Source organism: Pipra filicauda, unplaced genomic scaffold, assembly GCF_003945595.2.
Source record: "Pipra filicauda isolate LSUMZ 115617 unplaced genomic scaffold, ASM394559v2 scaffold183_size1465899_pilon, whole genome shotgun sequence".
Taxonomy (NCBI): domain Eukaryota; kingdom Metazoa; phylum Chordata; class Aves; order Passeriformes; family Pipridae; genus Pipra; species Pipra filicauda.
The window spans coordinates 970976-987864 of NW_024104291.1; the positions used below are offsets into that span (position 1 = coordinate 970976).

Here is a 16889-nt window from a genome sequence, read left to right on the forward strand (position 1 = left end):
CAGAATGGTTTGCTTTCAAGATCCCCTCAGTCCAACTTCCCTACCGTGGGCAGAGACACCTTCCACTAGACCTGGTTGCTCAATGTTAAGGAAACTTTCCTGTCTGACTATCCAGAAGCCACTCTGTCAGTCACACTTGAAACACCTGAGCTGGGACTGAAATCCCTTCTTAGAGAGTGGCTCCAATGAGCCAATGGGTGCCCCGCTTGACTCCCTACGTTCACCACACTCACACAGTCAGACCAGGTTTCCTTACTGCCTCCACCGCAGGTTTCCCATAGCAGAGACTATCTCAGACATCTGGATCCTTAAAATAATTTAATCATGGTGCAGTAATAGAATAATGCCTCGAGGTGGGTGCCTCCAAGGAGGTACCCTGAACAAAGGAAACCCTGTGTTTTTATACCCTCACAGTCTAAAGGGTTGAAAGTCTGGAATCCTTGGCTCCTGCCCTGTCATCTGTCTGGGCCACAGGTCCCCGGGCCCTTTGTTATGCTCAGAGTCAGCTGTTCACCTCTTATCTTCAGCTCTGGCTCCAACTGCCCAGAGCTCAACCTGTACCTTGCACTGCAGCTGCACCCCAAGCTACTGCACTGAATGTATTCCTCGAGACTCAAAGCCCTATCAAACCTGGCCTGGGGATGAGGCATCCCCAGTAACCTGTGCCAGTGCGTCACCACCTTTGCAGGAAAGAGCTTCTTTCTAGTATCAAACCTAAACCTGATCTCTTTCAGTTTAAAGCCATTCCCCCTTGCCCTGTCACTCCACACCCTTGTCAAAGTCCGTCTCCATCTCTCTTGGATCTTCTTTAGGCACTGGAAGGAGCTCTAAGGTCTCCCCAGAGCCTTCTCTTCTCCAGGCTGAACAACCCTAGCTCTGTCAGTCTGTCTCCACAGCAAAGGTACTCCAGCCCTCTGATCATCTTTATGGTCTGGACTTGCTCCATCAAGTCCGTGTCCTTCTTATGTTAGCAGCCCCAGAGCTCGACTGACACCCTGGATCAGCCGAGGCTTTTAATCTTGGTGTGAGCTGGGAGTTTCTGCACCACCTGTGAGCTCTAATTTTTGGCCTCTGAGAGAGGATGGGATTTTGGGGTGATTTGCCTGTGTTAAGGGCAAGCTCAGGCCTGCTGGAGGAAGTGTCTTTTGCCCATGCCCTTGCAAAGACTCCATCAGGCATGGTGCTGCCTCTTGCAGAAGGAAAATAAAACATGAAGTGCAGTAAAACTGAGGGCCGAGTCCAGCTGCTGCAAGAAGGGGTTAAAGAAAAAAGCAAATAGAAGGAAGTGCTGGTGGGAGAATGACAGCTGGACTGACCCTGCCTGTGGAGCAGAAATGGAGCCATTTCCTTGGTCTGTCAAATCTTAAGCCAGAAGGAACACTTCACCATGCATTGTCTGATTTCTGTGTAACGAGTTCACAGCACTTCCTTGAATTAACTCCCCGTTGAACTAAACTTGACTTACTTCCTCTAAGCGTGATCTGGTTTTGTTTTTCCAGGAGAGGAAAATCCACTGTGGCTATGGATCACTTGCTCTAAAGTCCAGTCCCCAACTTAGGATTTGCAATTTTTTTGGGGGGATTGAATTACGTAGCTTCAACATACACCCCTTGAAACTTTGGGCATACTCTCTTGCTTCTGTATTTCCAATCTCTTTAAATGTATCTAGTTGAAGATGTCCCTGCTCATTTCAGGGTGGTTGGACTAGATGATCTTTAAAAGTCCTTTCCAACTCAGTTTTTTTCTGTGATTCCATTATTCTCTATAGTAACCCTGCAATGCACATGTGGTTGGGGCAGAGGGATACCTACACCTGTAGAGAAACAGATGCCACCCCTCTCTCCATCACCTTTCCTTCTTGCCTTGCTCAGCACAGCCTAGATTCCTGTCCAGTCCAGGAGTATCAATGGGTTGACTGTGGATGAATAAATGCAGTGAACGTCTGCCTTTGCAAACACCCCAGGGCAAGGGCTTGTCCTTCTCTTGCTGCCAAACAACCTGACACCATCTGAATTATTTGTACAGAACATTAAAATTCTCTAAGTCGTCCCTTTTTAAAATAAAACCCCCAACGCAATTTGGCAGTGAGCAGAATGGCATTGTTTCTCCTCTGATATATATAATTTAACACAGAGACTGTGCAAATACTGCCCCAAAAGCTCTGCAAAGATTACAAACCTGTTTAAGAGGCAGACTGAAATATGCCGAGCAGGGAAGCATGGTAAGGTGGGATTTCTGTCCTAAGCGAAGGTACTTAACCCAATGCAATCATTTAGACCTGTGTGTGCTCAAACACTGTGTGATGGGGGAATTAATTCCTCGGGATGGTGCTGCCCTGCTCAACTGTACTACCCATGCTCATGGCCGTCTCTCCCCAGCGTGCATCCTGTCCCGCTGCCGTGTGCAGTTGTAGGGACACAGGGCTCAGCTCCCTGCTCTGCCCCAAGCACCCTTATGGACAAGACAGTCTTGAACTGGGGCACTGGAAGAAGTGGAGGGAAGCGCAAAGCATCCTTGAGAAAGGACAGAACTTTGAGTTGTTGGCACTGCCCTGGCACCCAGCACAGGCGCTTGGTAGTTGAGCTCGCCAGGACCAAACCTGCACAGCACAGGGCCAAGCTGTGTGATCTGTTGACCCCTTCACATCCTCATCTGGATGTTTATGTCCTATGAAAACCCACCAACGTGTTCCTTTCAGACTGTCCTTTGTCATAGAAAGTACAGGCAAAACAAGCACCCCAGGATGGTGCTCTCACAGGAGTTTGCCAAGAGTTCTGGCTTCACCCTCTTTTTGGCTCTGGATTCTCAGGTGCCCCAGAGGAGATTGGTGCTTCAGCCACTGTTACCAGGCCCTGGGGGACAGGGAGAAGCCAGCACGACTCCTTGAGGCTGGTGGTGGCTTGCTCAGATTCTCACAAAAGGAAATCAGGTCAGCAAGGGTGAGCTGAAGCATCTGTCCCATTTGGGTGATAGAATCATAGAATCATTTAGGTTGGAAAAGTCCTCTAGGATCATCAAGTCCAACCATTAACCTAACACTGCAAGGTCCACGCCTAAGCCATGTCTCCAAGTGCCCCATCTACATGTCTTTTGAATTCTTCCAGGGATGGGGACTCCACCACTTCCCTGGGCACCCTTTGGGGGAAAAAATTTTCATGATAGTCAATCTACACCTCCCCCAGTGCATCCTGAGGCGATTTCCTCTTTTCCTATCACTTGTTACTTGGGAGAAGAGACCAACCCCCATCTGGGTACAACCTCCTTGCAGGTAGTTGTAGAGAGTGGTAAGGTCCCCCTGAGCCTGCTTTTCTCCAGGCTGAACAGTCTGAGCTCCCTCAAGCTGCTCCTCATCCGGCCTGTGCTCCAGACCATTCGTCAGCTCTGTTGCCTTTCTCTGGGCACACTCCAGCACCTCAGTGTCTGTGTCCTAGTGAAGGACCTGAATAGCTGGGGCCAGCAGGAGCTATGTTGACCAACAAGGCAAGAAACTGCAGCTCGGGGGGTGGTCTGTGTGTTCACAGAGAGACAAAACAAGGTATCCCACATCTTTAATGTTTCTGGGTCTTTGGGAAGAAACCACTGCTCGGTGATGCATTCCTCCCAGTTCCCCTCCAACAAGGAAAAGGGTGAACAAACCACCTTAATGGAGAGTGATCATGGATGGTTCAATATTGACTGTGATCTGCTGCAAATGCTACTGACAGAGTTACATAGGAATTAATGTCCCTTCTCCCAGTTAACAGAAGATCATGAGTCCACATTTTTAGAGGGTGGTTTTCTCATAAAGAGGTTTCTCTGTTTGTAAGGCTACACCCAGTGTACGAATGACTAGAATAGGCGTGGGCTAGAAGGCACTTCTTTAAATGGCTTAAACTCATGACAACCTCATTCTTCATCATCATTGCATAGTCAGGGATTAATTTAGATTGTGGTGGGGTCAAGTCCTGTTCTTAGAGGGAGGTGCTGCTGTGCTCTGAATGTGACACAATCACAAACCAAAGGGTAGTTCCTCATCCTGGGATAGTATGGCTCAAAGGGGTGTGGGAGGTGTCCCCATGGAAAAGTAGTTAGGAGGTTTTGATCTGAGTGGAGGTAGTTTTCCTTTGCAGCTTCATTTTCTTTCTTTTCCCATCAATAACTTGACTCTTATGATAATTAAAAACAAACAAACAAAACCAACAAAATACTCCTGCACAATTAAGATTCCTAAATCCTGTTTTAGAAGATTATCTTTCAGTGAGACACAGGATTTGGGATTCAGGCAGGGCAGTATTCAACTGCTAAATTATATTGCTTGGAGGCAGATATGGTGCAGCTGAGCTCATGGCCACATAAGCTTGCTCCAGGATTTCACATTAGTTCTATGGTAAACGGGTGGGTTTGGACCATTCCTTCCAAAATACTGGGGTTTCTCACAGCAGGGCTTACTTGAATAGGTTCCTCCCTTTCCACCAGCACATACCCACCAACATGTCATTCAGGTGGGGACTGATGGCTCAAAAGTGGTACAACATGGGGAACATCCTCATGGCTCATGCCTGTGGGTCATGGTTGCTCACTTGTACCAACATGACTGAACCTCCAAGTTTGGGGCCCGGTGCATATAGTTTCAAGCCAAAGCAGTTCCTCTGGTTGATGTTAAACCCCACAACTAGAAGCACTGCAACAACTGAGAGCACAGTAGGCCACGGTGAGAGGACAGGCTTTGGAGCATGGATGTATTTTTAGCCCACGATGCTGCCAAACCAGGGTCGTTCTTCCCCCTGCAAGTCATTAGCACTGTTCAAAGGAGATCTGTAGGAGAGCTCAAGACTGGGATATGATGGAGAGTGGTGGGACTTGGGAGAAGGTGGCCAGCCACACTGTGGTGAATCAAAGAGGTATATCTGTCATAGGGTGTTAAAGTTAAAACAGCCATGGGAGCTTATTTTTTTTCTCCTCCTCCACCTCTCTGGTGTAGCTCACTAAAGCCCATGCCTACGTGGCATTTAAGGGAAGGAGATCCACATGGAGCCATCTCTGAAAGCTGCATCTGCTCAATGTCCTCTCCACTTCTCAAGTCTGTAGTTGTGTGACTCGTAAGGGTCAGGCTGGCTCAGCATGAAAAGGAGCCAGGTGACATCATTTCTAAAGGAAGGATGGCTCATGTGGTGACCAGGCTGCACTGGGACTTGAGACCAAGAGGGACTACTTCTGCTTCTGGATGGGGTAACCTTTGGCACATCATCTCAATGCTCTGAGCATCCCACACTCTAGTTTGTCAGTGAGGCGTGTGAAGACTTTCCTGCTTTGGCACTGAGATCTGCAGATCTCAGGGCTTTTGGGATTCAGGGAGTAATTTTTTTCTTAGTGGCTCTGCAACCCGACACATAAAAACTACTCAGTGTGGGAAAGGTGGTCGGGGGAGAGCTGTGTCCGGATGTGTGGTGATGCTAAAAGCCAGGCTCTGTTAGCCTCTGCATCAGTCTTGGCTGGGCAGGGACTGAAGAAGTCCTGGCTGAGCAATGGTGAGTGCATTGCTGGAGAGTGTGTGTGGGAGGAACAGGAATGGTGGGTCTGGGGTCTCTGCACTTGTGTCAGTTTCCTTCCTATCCCTCTCCATCTGCTCATGGGGAAGTGCAGGACTCTCTCAGCGCCTTGTGTCTTTCCACTTCTCACTGCTTTATCTGAGACCTCTTCAGTAACCTTTGTACTTTGGATACCCGGAAGATAAAACTGCAGAGGGACCTGTCAACATCCTGCAGATTGACCTTTAGATCTTGTTTGCCACCATTCCTGCTCTTCCTGGTGCCAAAATAAATGGCATGGCATGATGCTGTGGTATACAAGATGAATCAAGTTGTTCGTGGGAGTGTGGTTTTTTGATGCCTTCCTTTACAAGCAAGTCCTGTTTGCTGTGGGTGGAGTGTCCCCCTGTGCACGGCGTGGAAGCTGATAACAATACAAATGTGTGTACACTGAGATACTGTGGGTGGATTAGCATTAGGGATGCCTGACTGAGGCAGTACAAACCCCCACAAACAGTTCTGTAGGGTGTAGATATTCCCAACCAAACCTACCCTTTCACGTGTGTGAAGCTGAGCTACCAAAGATATAATTTTTAGTAGAGTCTGTAGCAACAGGACAAGTGATAATGGTTTTAAGCTGAAAAAGGATGGATTCAGAATAGATATAAGGACATCATTTTTTACAGTGAGGGTGGTGAGACACTGTCACAGGTTGCCCAGAGACGTTGTGGCTACTGCATCCCTGGAAGTTTTCAAGGCCAGGCTGGATGGGGCTCTGAGCAATCTAGTCTAGTAGAAGGTTCCCTGCCCATGGCAGAGGGGGTCAGAACTAGATGTTCTTCAAGGTCCCTTTCAACCCAAGCCCTTCCATGATTCTGTGATTCTATAATAATCTCTCTGAAAACACAGACCTCCTGGTATTTGAGACTCACCCCATTTCCCTTCCCTCTGTCACCCTGGTGCAAATTTTTTTAATTCCTCTTTTTGCAAAATAACATCCCATTCAGGTACCTGCAGCAGGGCAGCATGGGGACCTTTGTGTCAGCTGTGTCATCGTTACTCGCCATGCTTGGGTGTCTCTTGCTGTCTTGTCTGTGTGAGTGCATTTAAGACAGGATCCTCTCAGTTCCCCGTTGCCTGGGAGGGAGGAAGCGCAGCCATGCTAATAGATTATTTTGCTGATTTTGCAAGTCTAAGTGAAGGCATTGTTCTGAAACAGCCAGGCTCTGCAGTGCAATTAGACTAGTCTGCTCCTTGCAAAATCTTGTTAGCAAAAAATGGTCCTGGCATGCAGCAGATGTTGTATCTCCCATGGTTATTCCTCCTTCATAGTTTTTTCTCTCCCCACAGCTGGCTTGATGCGATCCAGATCCCCAGTGAATCTAAATCTCAAAAACCTGAACTGGAAACATTTATGATAAGACAGTCACCAATTATAATGCCAATTAGAGAGTGATTTTCTCCTTACTATGTGTGGAATTGGTCTAACTTGAGAAGACAAGAAAGATATTTTCTGGTTTAAATGCATTTGCAAGAAAATTGTGTGCATTGGGGAGAGCAAAGGGAAATCCCATGTGCTTTTTGGTGGGAAGCAAAATTACACCAGCAAGTGCAAGATAATTGCACTGATTGGGTCTTTTTTTCCCTTAATGGACTTCAATAACCTGAACCTGGAGGGAACAGACTGGCCTGATATGAGCTCCCATAAGCCAGACCTCTGCAATCAGCCTCTCATCGACAGGGACCTCAAAGTCCTCTCGCAGCCCCGATTTCCACCTCTGTCCCACATCCCTTGCAGAAGGAAGGATATGAATCATCAGATCTTTGAATCACTATTTTGGCCCTCCCTGTGTTATCAGGCTGTATGTTTCCATAGAACCATCCACACAGGCTTTCTCTAAGTTGTATTTTGTTGCCTGGAGCACAGCAGCCATTTCAGCAGGCACTTTTAGGGAGGGCAGATCATCTCTGATGGTGCTTAGGAGTAACCATCCCTGGAAACATTCAAAAAACATGTGGATATGGCACTTGGGGACATAGTCTAGTGGTGAACATGGAAGTGCTGGGTTAATGGTTGAACTTGACGATCTTAGAGGTCTTTTCAACCTAAATGATTCTATTATTCTTGGGATTCTCTAAGACAGGTTCTCCTGGAGGGTAAAGAGACATGAATGACTCTCTTGGCCAAGGCAGAGTTAAGAGCAACACATCAAAGTCATAGCCTCCCTGCAGCCATAGCTTTTTGGCTTTTCCTGCACTGTTCCTTGCTGTTCTCCATCTGTGTCCAGACTGGGAGCAGCCAGGACACAGAATCTGGCTGTAATGAGATGAAGGAATGGAATGGACTCACTGTTTGGTGAAGCCTCAAGTGCCACGAGGCAGTTTGAGCTGGGTCTGTGGTGGCTGATGCTCGAACCCAAAAGGCCCCCAGGGTGTGTGTGGGTGCGCACGTTGGTGTGCCGCCCTCTTCTCTCAGGGTCGTGGTGCTGGGAGGATGATGTGATGTTTGTTTTTTGGACAAGTGCCCACCTGGGTAAATGTTATTGCTCACCTGGTTTCTGTCTGTTGCATGGGAGGGAGGGGAGGAAGCCACGGTCATGACCTTCTCTGATCAGAGCATCTCTGGTTCTCTCCTCCCTTTGCACGTACAAACCCCAGGCCCTGCAATTCCATTGGGCTGCAGAACAAGCTCCTTGGAAAGAAACACTAAATGTTCCAAAGTTTCTCTTGGCTTTTTGACCTAGTTCTCACTGATCTCATCTTCATCACCCACCTCTGCATGTGGGCATGGTGCTCCATGGCTCTGAGTGGGCTTTACATCATACACCAGCACCCCACTGTGCTCCGTGTAATCCAGGGAGAATTGCAGCCTTGCTGAAGCAGTGCCTTGGTCCTTTGCTCTCACCTCAGTACAGGCAGAGCACACAGGGAATGTCATCCCTGGGGATTGAGGGCCACTCAGTCTAGACCAGGGCCAAAATGTGTGAGTGGAAGCCTAGTAGCTTCAGTGGGGTCTGAAGAATCCAAGTAATTTAATATTGGGAAGCTCCAGTCTAAGGAATATGGCAAACCTTCTCAGGAGGTTTTGCTGGGGAGACTGATCCACAGATGAGACTTACCCTGATGGAATCAGCTCTGCAGCCTTAGAACAAGGAGGCAATGCTGCCTTCCCCTGTGCAAGGACCGGATATTAAGAAAAGTTTCTTCACTGAAAGGATGGTCAAGCATTGAAATAGGCTGCTCATGGAAGCTGTGGAATCACATACCTAGAAGTGTTCAAAAAAAGTAGAGATATGGTGCTCAGAGACATGGTTTAGTGGTAGATTTGGCAGTGCTGGGTTAATGGCTGGATTCCATGATCTTAGGGGTCTTTCCCAAGCTTACTGGCTCTATGAATCTTCACTCTGGAGAAGTTGTGAAGTCGCCATTCCTGGACATACTCAAAGCCTGACTGAACACAGTCCTGGGCAACCTGCTGTACAACCTGCTGTCCTGGGCAACTCTGCTTTGAATAGAGGGAGGTGAACTGGATGATATCCAGATGTTCCTTATAACTGTGTTGATTTGGTGATTCTGTGCTTAGGATCGCTGGGAGTCCACTGGGACCAAGCTCAGTCCTAGGTCTTGAGTGTGCTGTGTGGTCCTTCTGCAGGTAAGCGTGGCAGCCCCTCTCTGCCTTTCAGGGTAGACCTTACTGCAGCCTTTCAGCACTTAAAGGGGGCTTATAAGAAAGATGAGGACAAACTTTTTATCAGGGTCTGTTGCGAAAGGACAAGGAGCAATGGTTTTAAACTGAAGGAGAGTTGATTTAGACTAGATATAAGGAAGAAGGTTTTCACAGTGAGAGTAGCAAAACAGTGGTACTAGTTGCCCAGAGAGGTGGTCAATAGCCCATCCCAAAGAAACATTCAAGGTCAAGTTGGACAGGGCTCTGAGCAACCTGATCCAGTTGATGTTCCCACTCATTGCAGGGGGTTGGACTAGATGGCCTTTTAAAGGTCCCTTCCAACCCAAACTGTTCAATGTTTCTTATGCTTTCATGTTCTTGCCTGTTTGTGTAATACCAAGTGACTCCTTTATGTAATCTGCAGATTCACCCAGGGGCAGAAGAGACAGGTGCATTCCTCAAATGAGGCAAACATGGTGCCTCTGCACCCCAGAGCAGGATCACAAAGAGCTGACCTTGCACACATCCCCATCACTAACAGGCAGGACAGACACATTCCCAGCCGCTGTGTGTTTCATGCCTGGTGGTATGAAACAGAAGCTAAACCCCACTGCTTCTGTTCCACCCCTGTCTGCGCTCAGTGATGCTGAGAAGCTCAGGTGGTTCCTGCCTTTGATGGTGGCAGCTTGTCTCCCCCTAGCGCTTATCCCAACCTCCTGCAATGACAACATTAGGGGATTAGACCTCTCCCTTGGGTTTGACCCTGCTCAGTTTGTTTCTGGATGGACCTTGGGTTATTTTTGAGGTGTACAGTGCTGGCTGAGCTAGGTGAGAATAGCCAGAGGTGCTTATGATTCCTCTTCCTCCCTGTGATGGGGCCCTGGGCAACCTGATCTAGTGGAGGGTGTCTCTGCCCACAGTAGAGGGACTGGAACTAGATGATTTTTAAGATTCCTTCCAACCCAAACCATCCTATGATTCTATGGGCAGAGGCAATAAAAGACCTCACATACAAAGTCTGTGGGGGAACATACTTTTCTGGGTGCAACCAACCTGAAAAACTGGGAGATATGGGGAAGAAAGATAATCTGCTTTTCCTTTTTCCTCTTCAAATTAAACATAGTAACAGAGGGGAAAAGATTCTTTCAGCTCTTTGTCTGTCCCATCTGCTCTCAGCCTCCAGCTGGACATGACCTTCCAAGCAGGATTGATCAGGAGAAAATATATTTTAAAAAAAGAGTAGTGTCACCTGAAGCGTGCTTAACACCCTCTGTTATTTAAGTGCTTTCTTGGCCAGGCTCTAAGAGGCAGTGCAAAGCAGGGAGGGCAGCCTGGCAGGAGCCGGGCAGAGGAAAGCTGATGTGCTTAGTGCCTGAGTGCTTGGAGGCATGAGCTCTCCTAGCTGCCTCCTACCCAAGTTTTTCGATTCGTGGTGCATGTGCACAATCCACCATCCTGGTTTTGGTGGCAGAATGAGCATTTTATCCTCCTGGCCCAGCTGCAAAGCTTTTGGCACCAAATTTTTTTCATCTGCTGTACTAGGATCTGGAAGGACAGACCTCCTGGGTAAGGACACTAGTCTTTTTGCAGCCATGGCTGAGACCTCAATCTGAGTTGAGCTTTCCTAGGGGAACTGTCTGATTTAGGCACTGCAATTCATCATTAAATGCCTGTCTCTGCCCTGTTCCTGCAGGGTTTTATTTTTGGATGGATCCACAGGTTTCAGTATTGGAGGCAGTGTTTTTGGGTCATGCTCTCATGCTCTGCGCAGCAAAATAAGAGAGGGAGAAGCTTGTAAAGCAGTCACAGAGTAGAGAGATCTGAAAGAGGTGACTTAGAAGAGGGGATGGGGCATAGGGCTGAAATGGTGTGAAAGTGTCCCATTATTACCAGGGATAATTAAAGCTGTGCTGATACTGATACAGAATTGGAAGTAGGTTTGATGTCCCTTGAGTAGTGATGCTGCCCATGTCCTGGTGACAGCAGAAGGCAGGTTAGTGTCCTTCTGCCACCAGCATGATGAACAAAGCCAGTAGAAATCTGCAGGTCATGTTTACGTAGAGTCTGAGGAAGAGAGGGGGTGATTTTCCTTTGACAAGAAACCCTGCTCCTGATTCCCCTGTCTGCTCACTTAGCTAGTGTGTCTGTTTTTCTTCTGTCCTACAGGAAATATGCAATGATCCACATCTCTTTGTGGACGGGATCAGCTCCCATGACTTACACCAGGGCCAGGTTGGGAACTGCTGGTTTGTGGCTGCCTGCTCCTCCCTGGCATCTCGGGAGTCTCTGTGGCAGAAGGTAAGTGTTCTTTCACGTATGGGATCCAACGGGAATGTATTGTGGGCCAGAAAACCACCAAGGAGCTGCACCAGAGTGAGGGGCTGCAGACCTGGGGAGCAACCAGGGAGGTATTGGAGGAAAGAGATGCTCAGTGCCACATCCTTGGAAGGTCTGTGCTCATCTCCACCATGTCCTCAGCTACAGAAGATGTCAACCCTGTTAAAGCCAAGGCAAGGGGACTTCACACTCTGGTACAGGTGTGCTTCATTGTAGGGCAAGAAACCAGGAAGTCCCAAGCACTTTTTCCTAGATTTTACTGCAAAAGGCAGCCAGTGTGTGCAGACCTGCTTCACCCACAGCCTCCTAATGCCACAGATCTGAGAGAGTTCCTTCCACCCCACACCTTTGCATCTGCTCTGTGTGCTGTGGTACTTCCAGTCTCTGCTTCCTGTGATGATCGTGGATTCCAGGCTCAGGAATTTCTTGCAGCATCCCCATTTTCTGTGAAAGTCTAGGTTTTTCTTCATACAGGAACAGGATAGCTGTTTTGGCTTCTGGATAACCCATAAGGCTTCCTCACATGGTGGCTGTGGTGATTGTGGTGACTGTTGGGGCTGTCATTAGGGGGGTGGTGCACAGGGTTGTTTAGCTTGTTCCTCGGCATCGACATCTCCCAAGGGTGAGCAGGCAAGTTGTCCTCCCTCCTCACCATTCACTTCCAGCTCTGCCCTGGGAAATGCCAACCATACAGTTGTGGAGTCCCTTTGGACACCTCATTATTTCAGTTTGCCAATGGCATTGCTTTTCCTCCCAGGGCAGTTTGGCTGTGGGTGTTTGTGACTTCTCATTTTCCATGTCCTTAACTCTCAGAGGCTCTTTTTTACCTGTCTCCTCTTTTCTTTCAGAAAAGTTTGTTTTATAGAATCGTAGAATTATATGGATTGGAAGAGACCTTAATAACCATTTAGTTCCAACCTCCCTGCTGTAGGCAGGGACACCTTCCATTAGATCAGGTTACTCAAAGTCCTGTCCAACCTGGCCTTGAACACTTCCCAGGGATGGGGCATCCACAATTTCTCTGGGCAACCTGGGTCTCACCACCCTCACAGTAAAGAATTTCTTACTTAATGGAGATCTTGGAGACAGAAATAATGGGCCCCTTGGTCCTTGGTATGGTTGCACATGCAATTGTGATACTGTTCCTGAACATCAAAATGTCTTCATTCATGGTCTGGGAAGAGCTGAAAGATGCTGACGCAGGCTTTAGAATCTCTGAAATGTCAGTCCAGGGATCTTGGTCCGGGTATCCCACTGCTACTAGGAAATGTATTCCTGATCTACACCAGGATGTAACGTAGGCTCTGAGTGTCCCTTGCTCCACTTCGTGCAATGAAACTGTCTCTCTTGAGTGTGGATTTTATTCACACACTTTCTTCCACCTTGCTCTCTCCATGTCCCTGTTTCCTATTATGTCTGTGTGGTGTGAGTCACTGAGTAGGAACAGGGTACTGGAATTTAATTTAGAACTGTTTTCTAAATTCCTGCATCCTAGCTGACGCTACATGTCTTTAGGTGTGATCTGGCTCCATGACACCCTTTCTTTGAACCTTCAGAGGTGTCTAGCTCTTATGAAAAGAAATTAAGACCTTAAAATGAGGGGATTTAAATAATTTCCAGCAACACTTTGTCCTAAAGGTTTGTCTGGATCTTTACCTGTGTTCCCACAGGTTGCATTGGTACTGCTCAACAAACAAAGGACAGGGGCCAGGCTTTGAAGCCAAGTGGTTCAGACACCCCTGCATTTCCATCACCCAATCTGGTCTTCTTTCCCCTTAGTGGCTTCCAGAGTGCCAGGCAGTCTTGGCTGGGGCACCACAAGCAGATGGCTCTGAGGACACTGACCTCCCGAAGTCCATTTTGTGTAGGTCTTTTACAACCTGTGGTTAGTTATTGTTTCTCCCTGAAGGCTGATCTTGCACGTCATCAAGACCGAGAAGGAACATCACATGGTGCCTGGAAGCTGAACCCCCACTGCAGTGTGTTCATCACCATGTACAAGGTTATTGCTTCCTCTGCTGCTACCACATATGGGGGTAAAAGACACAAGTCCGTCCAAGCAAGATCCATATGACATTGTTACATGTAGCTCAGCTCAAAAAGGTCTCCAGAGTTAATTGAAGGAGTTTTTAACTTTTAAAACCCAAGGATCAACAGCTTTTGCTAAGGGTGTTTTAAAGCCAGTAAACAAGTGAGGCAAGAGCTCAGAGAACAACCAGAAGGGTCATTTGTCCTTTCAGATGGGTCTGTGTAGCTCTTACTTTTCTGGACTCTATCCTCAAGGTCTTCAGGAGTAACAGCAGAATGGTGATTGAAGGACAATTCCTAGGAAAATGACCCACCTTGGGTCCCTGTTGTCTGTGGCTTGTCTGGCCAAGGCCAGCTTCTGGTAGTCTTTTTGGGACTTCTTCTTGAAGTCAAAGTGATTGCCCCTGGAGTGATAGTGGGTGTTCATGAGTCAAGTGTGACAGTTCAAATACTGGCACAGCCTTTTGTAAAAACATCATAGAAAAAACTGTTTCATGGAGTTCATTTAACCGTTTGAGCTCCCAAATTGCCCTGCAAATAAGTCATGTTGCAGAAGCCAACCTGAATCACAGATAGGACAGAGAGAACCCAAATGACTTTGACTCTACAACATGTCTAAAGCTTTGTGCTGAAACCCTGTGCTCTCCAAGTCCAAAGCAGCCACTATACCCCAAAGATACCACAGCATGCTTGCAGGAGTCATGTCTTTTCTGTGGCACACCCAAAACCTGTCTGTGGTTTATTCATTGATGGAGACACTTAGCAGAGGGGAACTTGGCTTGGCATGACATCTCTCTTCAGGATGCACAGCCTCCTGGAGCTACCCAGCACCCTGCAAAGAGAAATGCATTCACCACTATGCCCCTGTATCCCATCCACCAGCACAGTACTGTGCTCTGGATTTCCCAGAATCACAGAAAGGTTGTCTGTGGGAAGTCCAACCGCCCTGCTAAAGCAGGTTCATCCAGAGCAGGTTGCACAGGATGGTGTCCAGGCATGCCCAGCAATTGCTGAGGAATGGGTGGTTCCAGGTTGAGCATGATGGTCTTGCTGGTACTCAGGTGGGTTCAGAGCATCAGAGCTTGGAAACAGGTTGTTTGGGTTGCTTGTATCTTGGACCCACTTCTCTACCTGGCCCACAGAGACAAGCATTAAGGCACAGACTGTGCCTGAGTTCCCTTTTCCTGGGCACACAAAGGGGAAACCCCCTTGTGAGCACTCTCTCCAACTTTGTGCCAGGCCAGGCAGGCAGAACAACACTGGGGTGCTGCTGCCTACCTGCTGCTGCAGGAGCAGTGCGGAGCCTGACTCCTGCCAGCTGTACCATCCAGAAAAGGACACAAGGGTCATGTTAGTTTGGTACTCATTTGATAGTCAATTTGTCCCTCAGGATCCTTGTGTATTTTTCTGGATGGCACAGCCTCATGCAAGCCACCAAAATGGTCTGGAGGGAAGTGGATTTGTGCATCCAGGAGGAGGGAAGATGAAGGGGGGGCTTATTACCGAGTGTAGCTACTTAATCATACAATCATAGAAAGGCTTGGCTTGGAAGGGACTTTCAATATCATCTAGTTCCAACCCGCCTGCAATGGGCAGTGACACCTTCCACTAGCCCAGGTTGCTCAGAGCCCCATCCAGCCTGGATAGGAGAGTGTGGACAAGATGGAGCCAAACTCTGGCTGGGGATGCGCAGTCAGGGGACAAAAGACAACAGCACAAGCTGCAGCTTATCTTCAGCATGAGCACGGTCAGATTCTGGAAGAGGGGCCCTGAGAGGCTGTGGGAACTCTGTCCATGGAGATACTCAAAGAGAGACTGGACAAAGCCCCAAGCGACTTACCTGAAGAAAGTCCTGTTTTGATCTGCAGGTTGGACCAGACCCCTCCACAGTCTCTTCCAACCTGAATTATACCATGAACCTACGCTCAGAGAAAGCTACTGCCACCCAGACCTGTCAAGGTGGCATCCCTGGCTGCACACCTTTGTTTTGGGATAAGGAGCCATGGTTGTCAGGGAGGTTGCCAGGGAGGCTGACATCAGATATCCGTTCCCTATAGATTATGCAGCACAGCACAGCAGCACCATCAGTTAGAATCTGCAAACAAGTCGGAAGGGCACCCAGAGGAAGAACCGGAGGGTATTTTGCGTCACTGGCCCAGGTTGCCTAGCACTGCTGAGACCGTGGAGAGGAGGCACCAGCTCCAGGAGCTTGTCAGATTTTTCTGCCTGTGTGTCCTGTTTGAGAACCACACATTACTGAGAACGTAGCAGAGGAGTAGCCAAGGTGATGGCAGCTGAGGCAAAGATGATTGAGCTGCCCTTCATCTGCGATGAACAGCTCACCTGGCGCATGAGGCTACGATTCCAGAGCCTGCAACAAAAAAACATGAGGCCCCAGGATGGTGAGAAGCTGCTGCATCCCAATGAACACATCTACCGAGTGGATTTCATCCAGCAGCACAAATTGCGCTTCCTCCGCTGGGACATCCAGCTGGAGAGACCTGGAAAGGTCACAGTGACCGGCACCTCCCAACACTGGACTCCTGATCTCACCCACCTTATGAACCGGCAGCTGCTGGAGCCAGTAGGAATCTTCTGGAAGAAGCCAGGGGCCAAGGAGGTAGAGTGCAATGAGGCAGATGCCCAGGAATTTGGGGAACGAATAGCAGAATTAGCCCAGATCCGCAAAGTGATGTATTTCCTCCTCGCTTTCACCGATGATCTCGAACCAGCTCAGCTGAAGGGCTCCATTGTTTTTAAAGCCTGATACTCTCTTGCTCAGCCTCGCTCCAGCTGTGCTTCGGTCTTAATTTTTCTTCTCTCAGCTCAATTCTTGCTTCAGTTTTCACGTGGGTTTGGTTTTTTGTTGTTTTTGTTGTTTTTTTTTTAATAAGGAATGACTTTGTGATAAAGTGGAGAACAGCTCAGTGCTTCTGGAGCGCTTCAGCCCAGAAATGTTCCCAAACATGCTGTCCTCTGTCTGAATGATGGGGAGGAGAGGGCCATGAGCTTGCTGCAACATTGCCTGGAGTATCAGACTGTGTGCTTGTGATCACCAGGGATTCACCAGGTCTGGCTGGTGCAGGTTTTTGCTGGCATGGAAATATGAGGCTGCCCTAAGCCCTCAAAATGTGGCATCTGTGTAACCAAAAACCTGGTGGAAAAATAAATATTTGCCATACTAGAAACAGGAGAGACCCCTGGAGAGAGCCCTACCTTCCAGTTTCCATCCTAGCCATTAAAAATGGAAGGCTTGTTTGCAATGGATTTCTACTCCTAGTAAGGATTCTGAGTGCTTTCAGGCTGCAGTGACTCCTGCTGCGACTGTGGCTGCTTGGTGTCTCCAAAGA

The 16889-nt window shown here is 48.2% G+C and overlaps 2 protein-coding genes across 2 annotated transcripts in view; both read left to right on the forward strand.

Moving 5' to 3' along the window:
• The window catches only part of CAPN5 (calpain 5), a 55512-nt gene that overhangs the window by 24292 nt on the left and 14331 nt on the right, over positions 1-16889 (forward strand). The window contains exon 3 of the mRNA XM_027741092.2: positions 11341-11472. Within this exon, the coding sequence (XP_027596893.1) occupies positions 11341-11472 (132 nt within the window). The remainder of the gene's footprint in view (positions 1-11340; positions 11473-16889) is intronic.
• LOC113998393 (olfactory marker protein) lies at positions 14581-16306 on the forward strand. Its single transcript, XM_027741088.1, is given in 3 exon segments — positions 14581-14600; positions 15597-15741; positions 15743-16306. Coding segments are annotated over 3 exon segments (729 nt in total).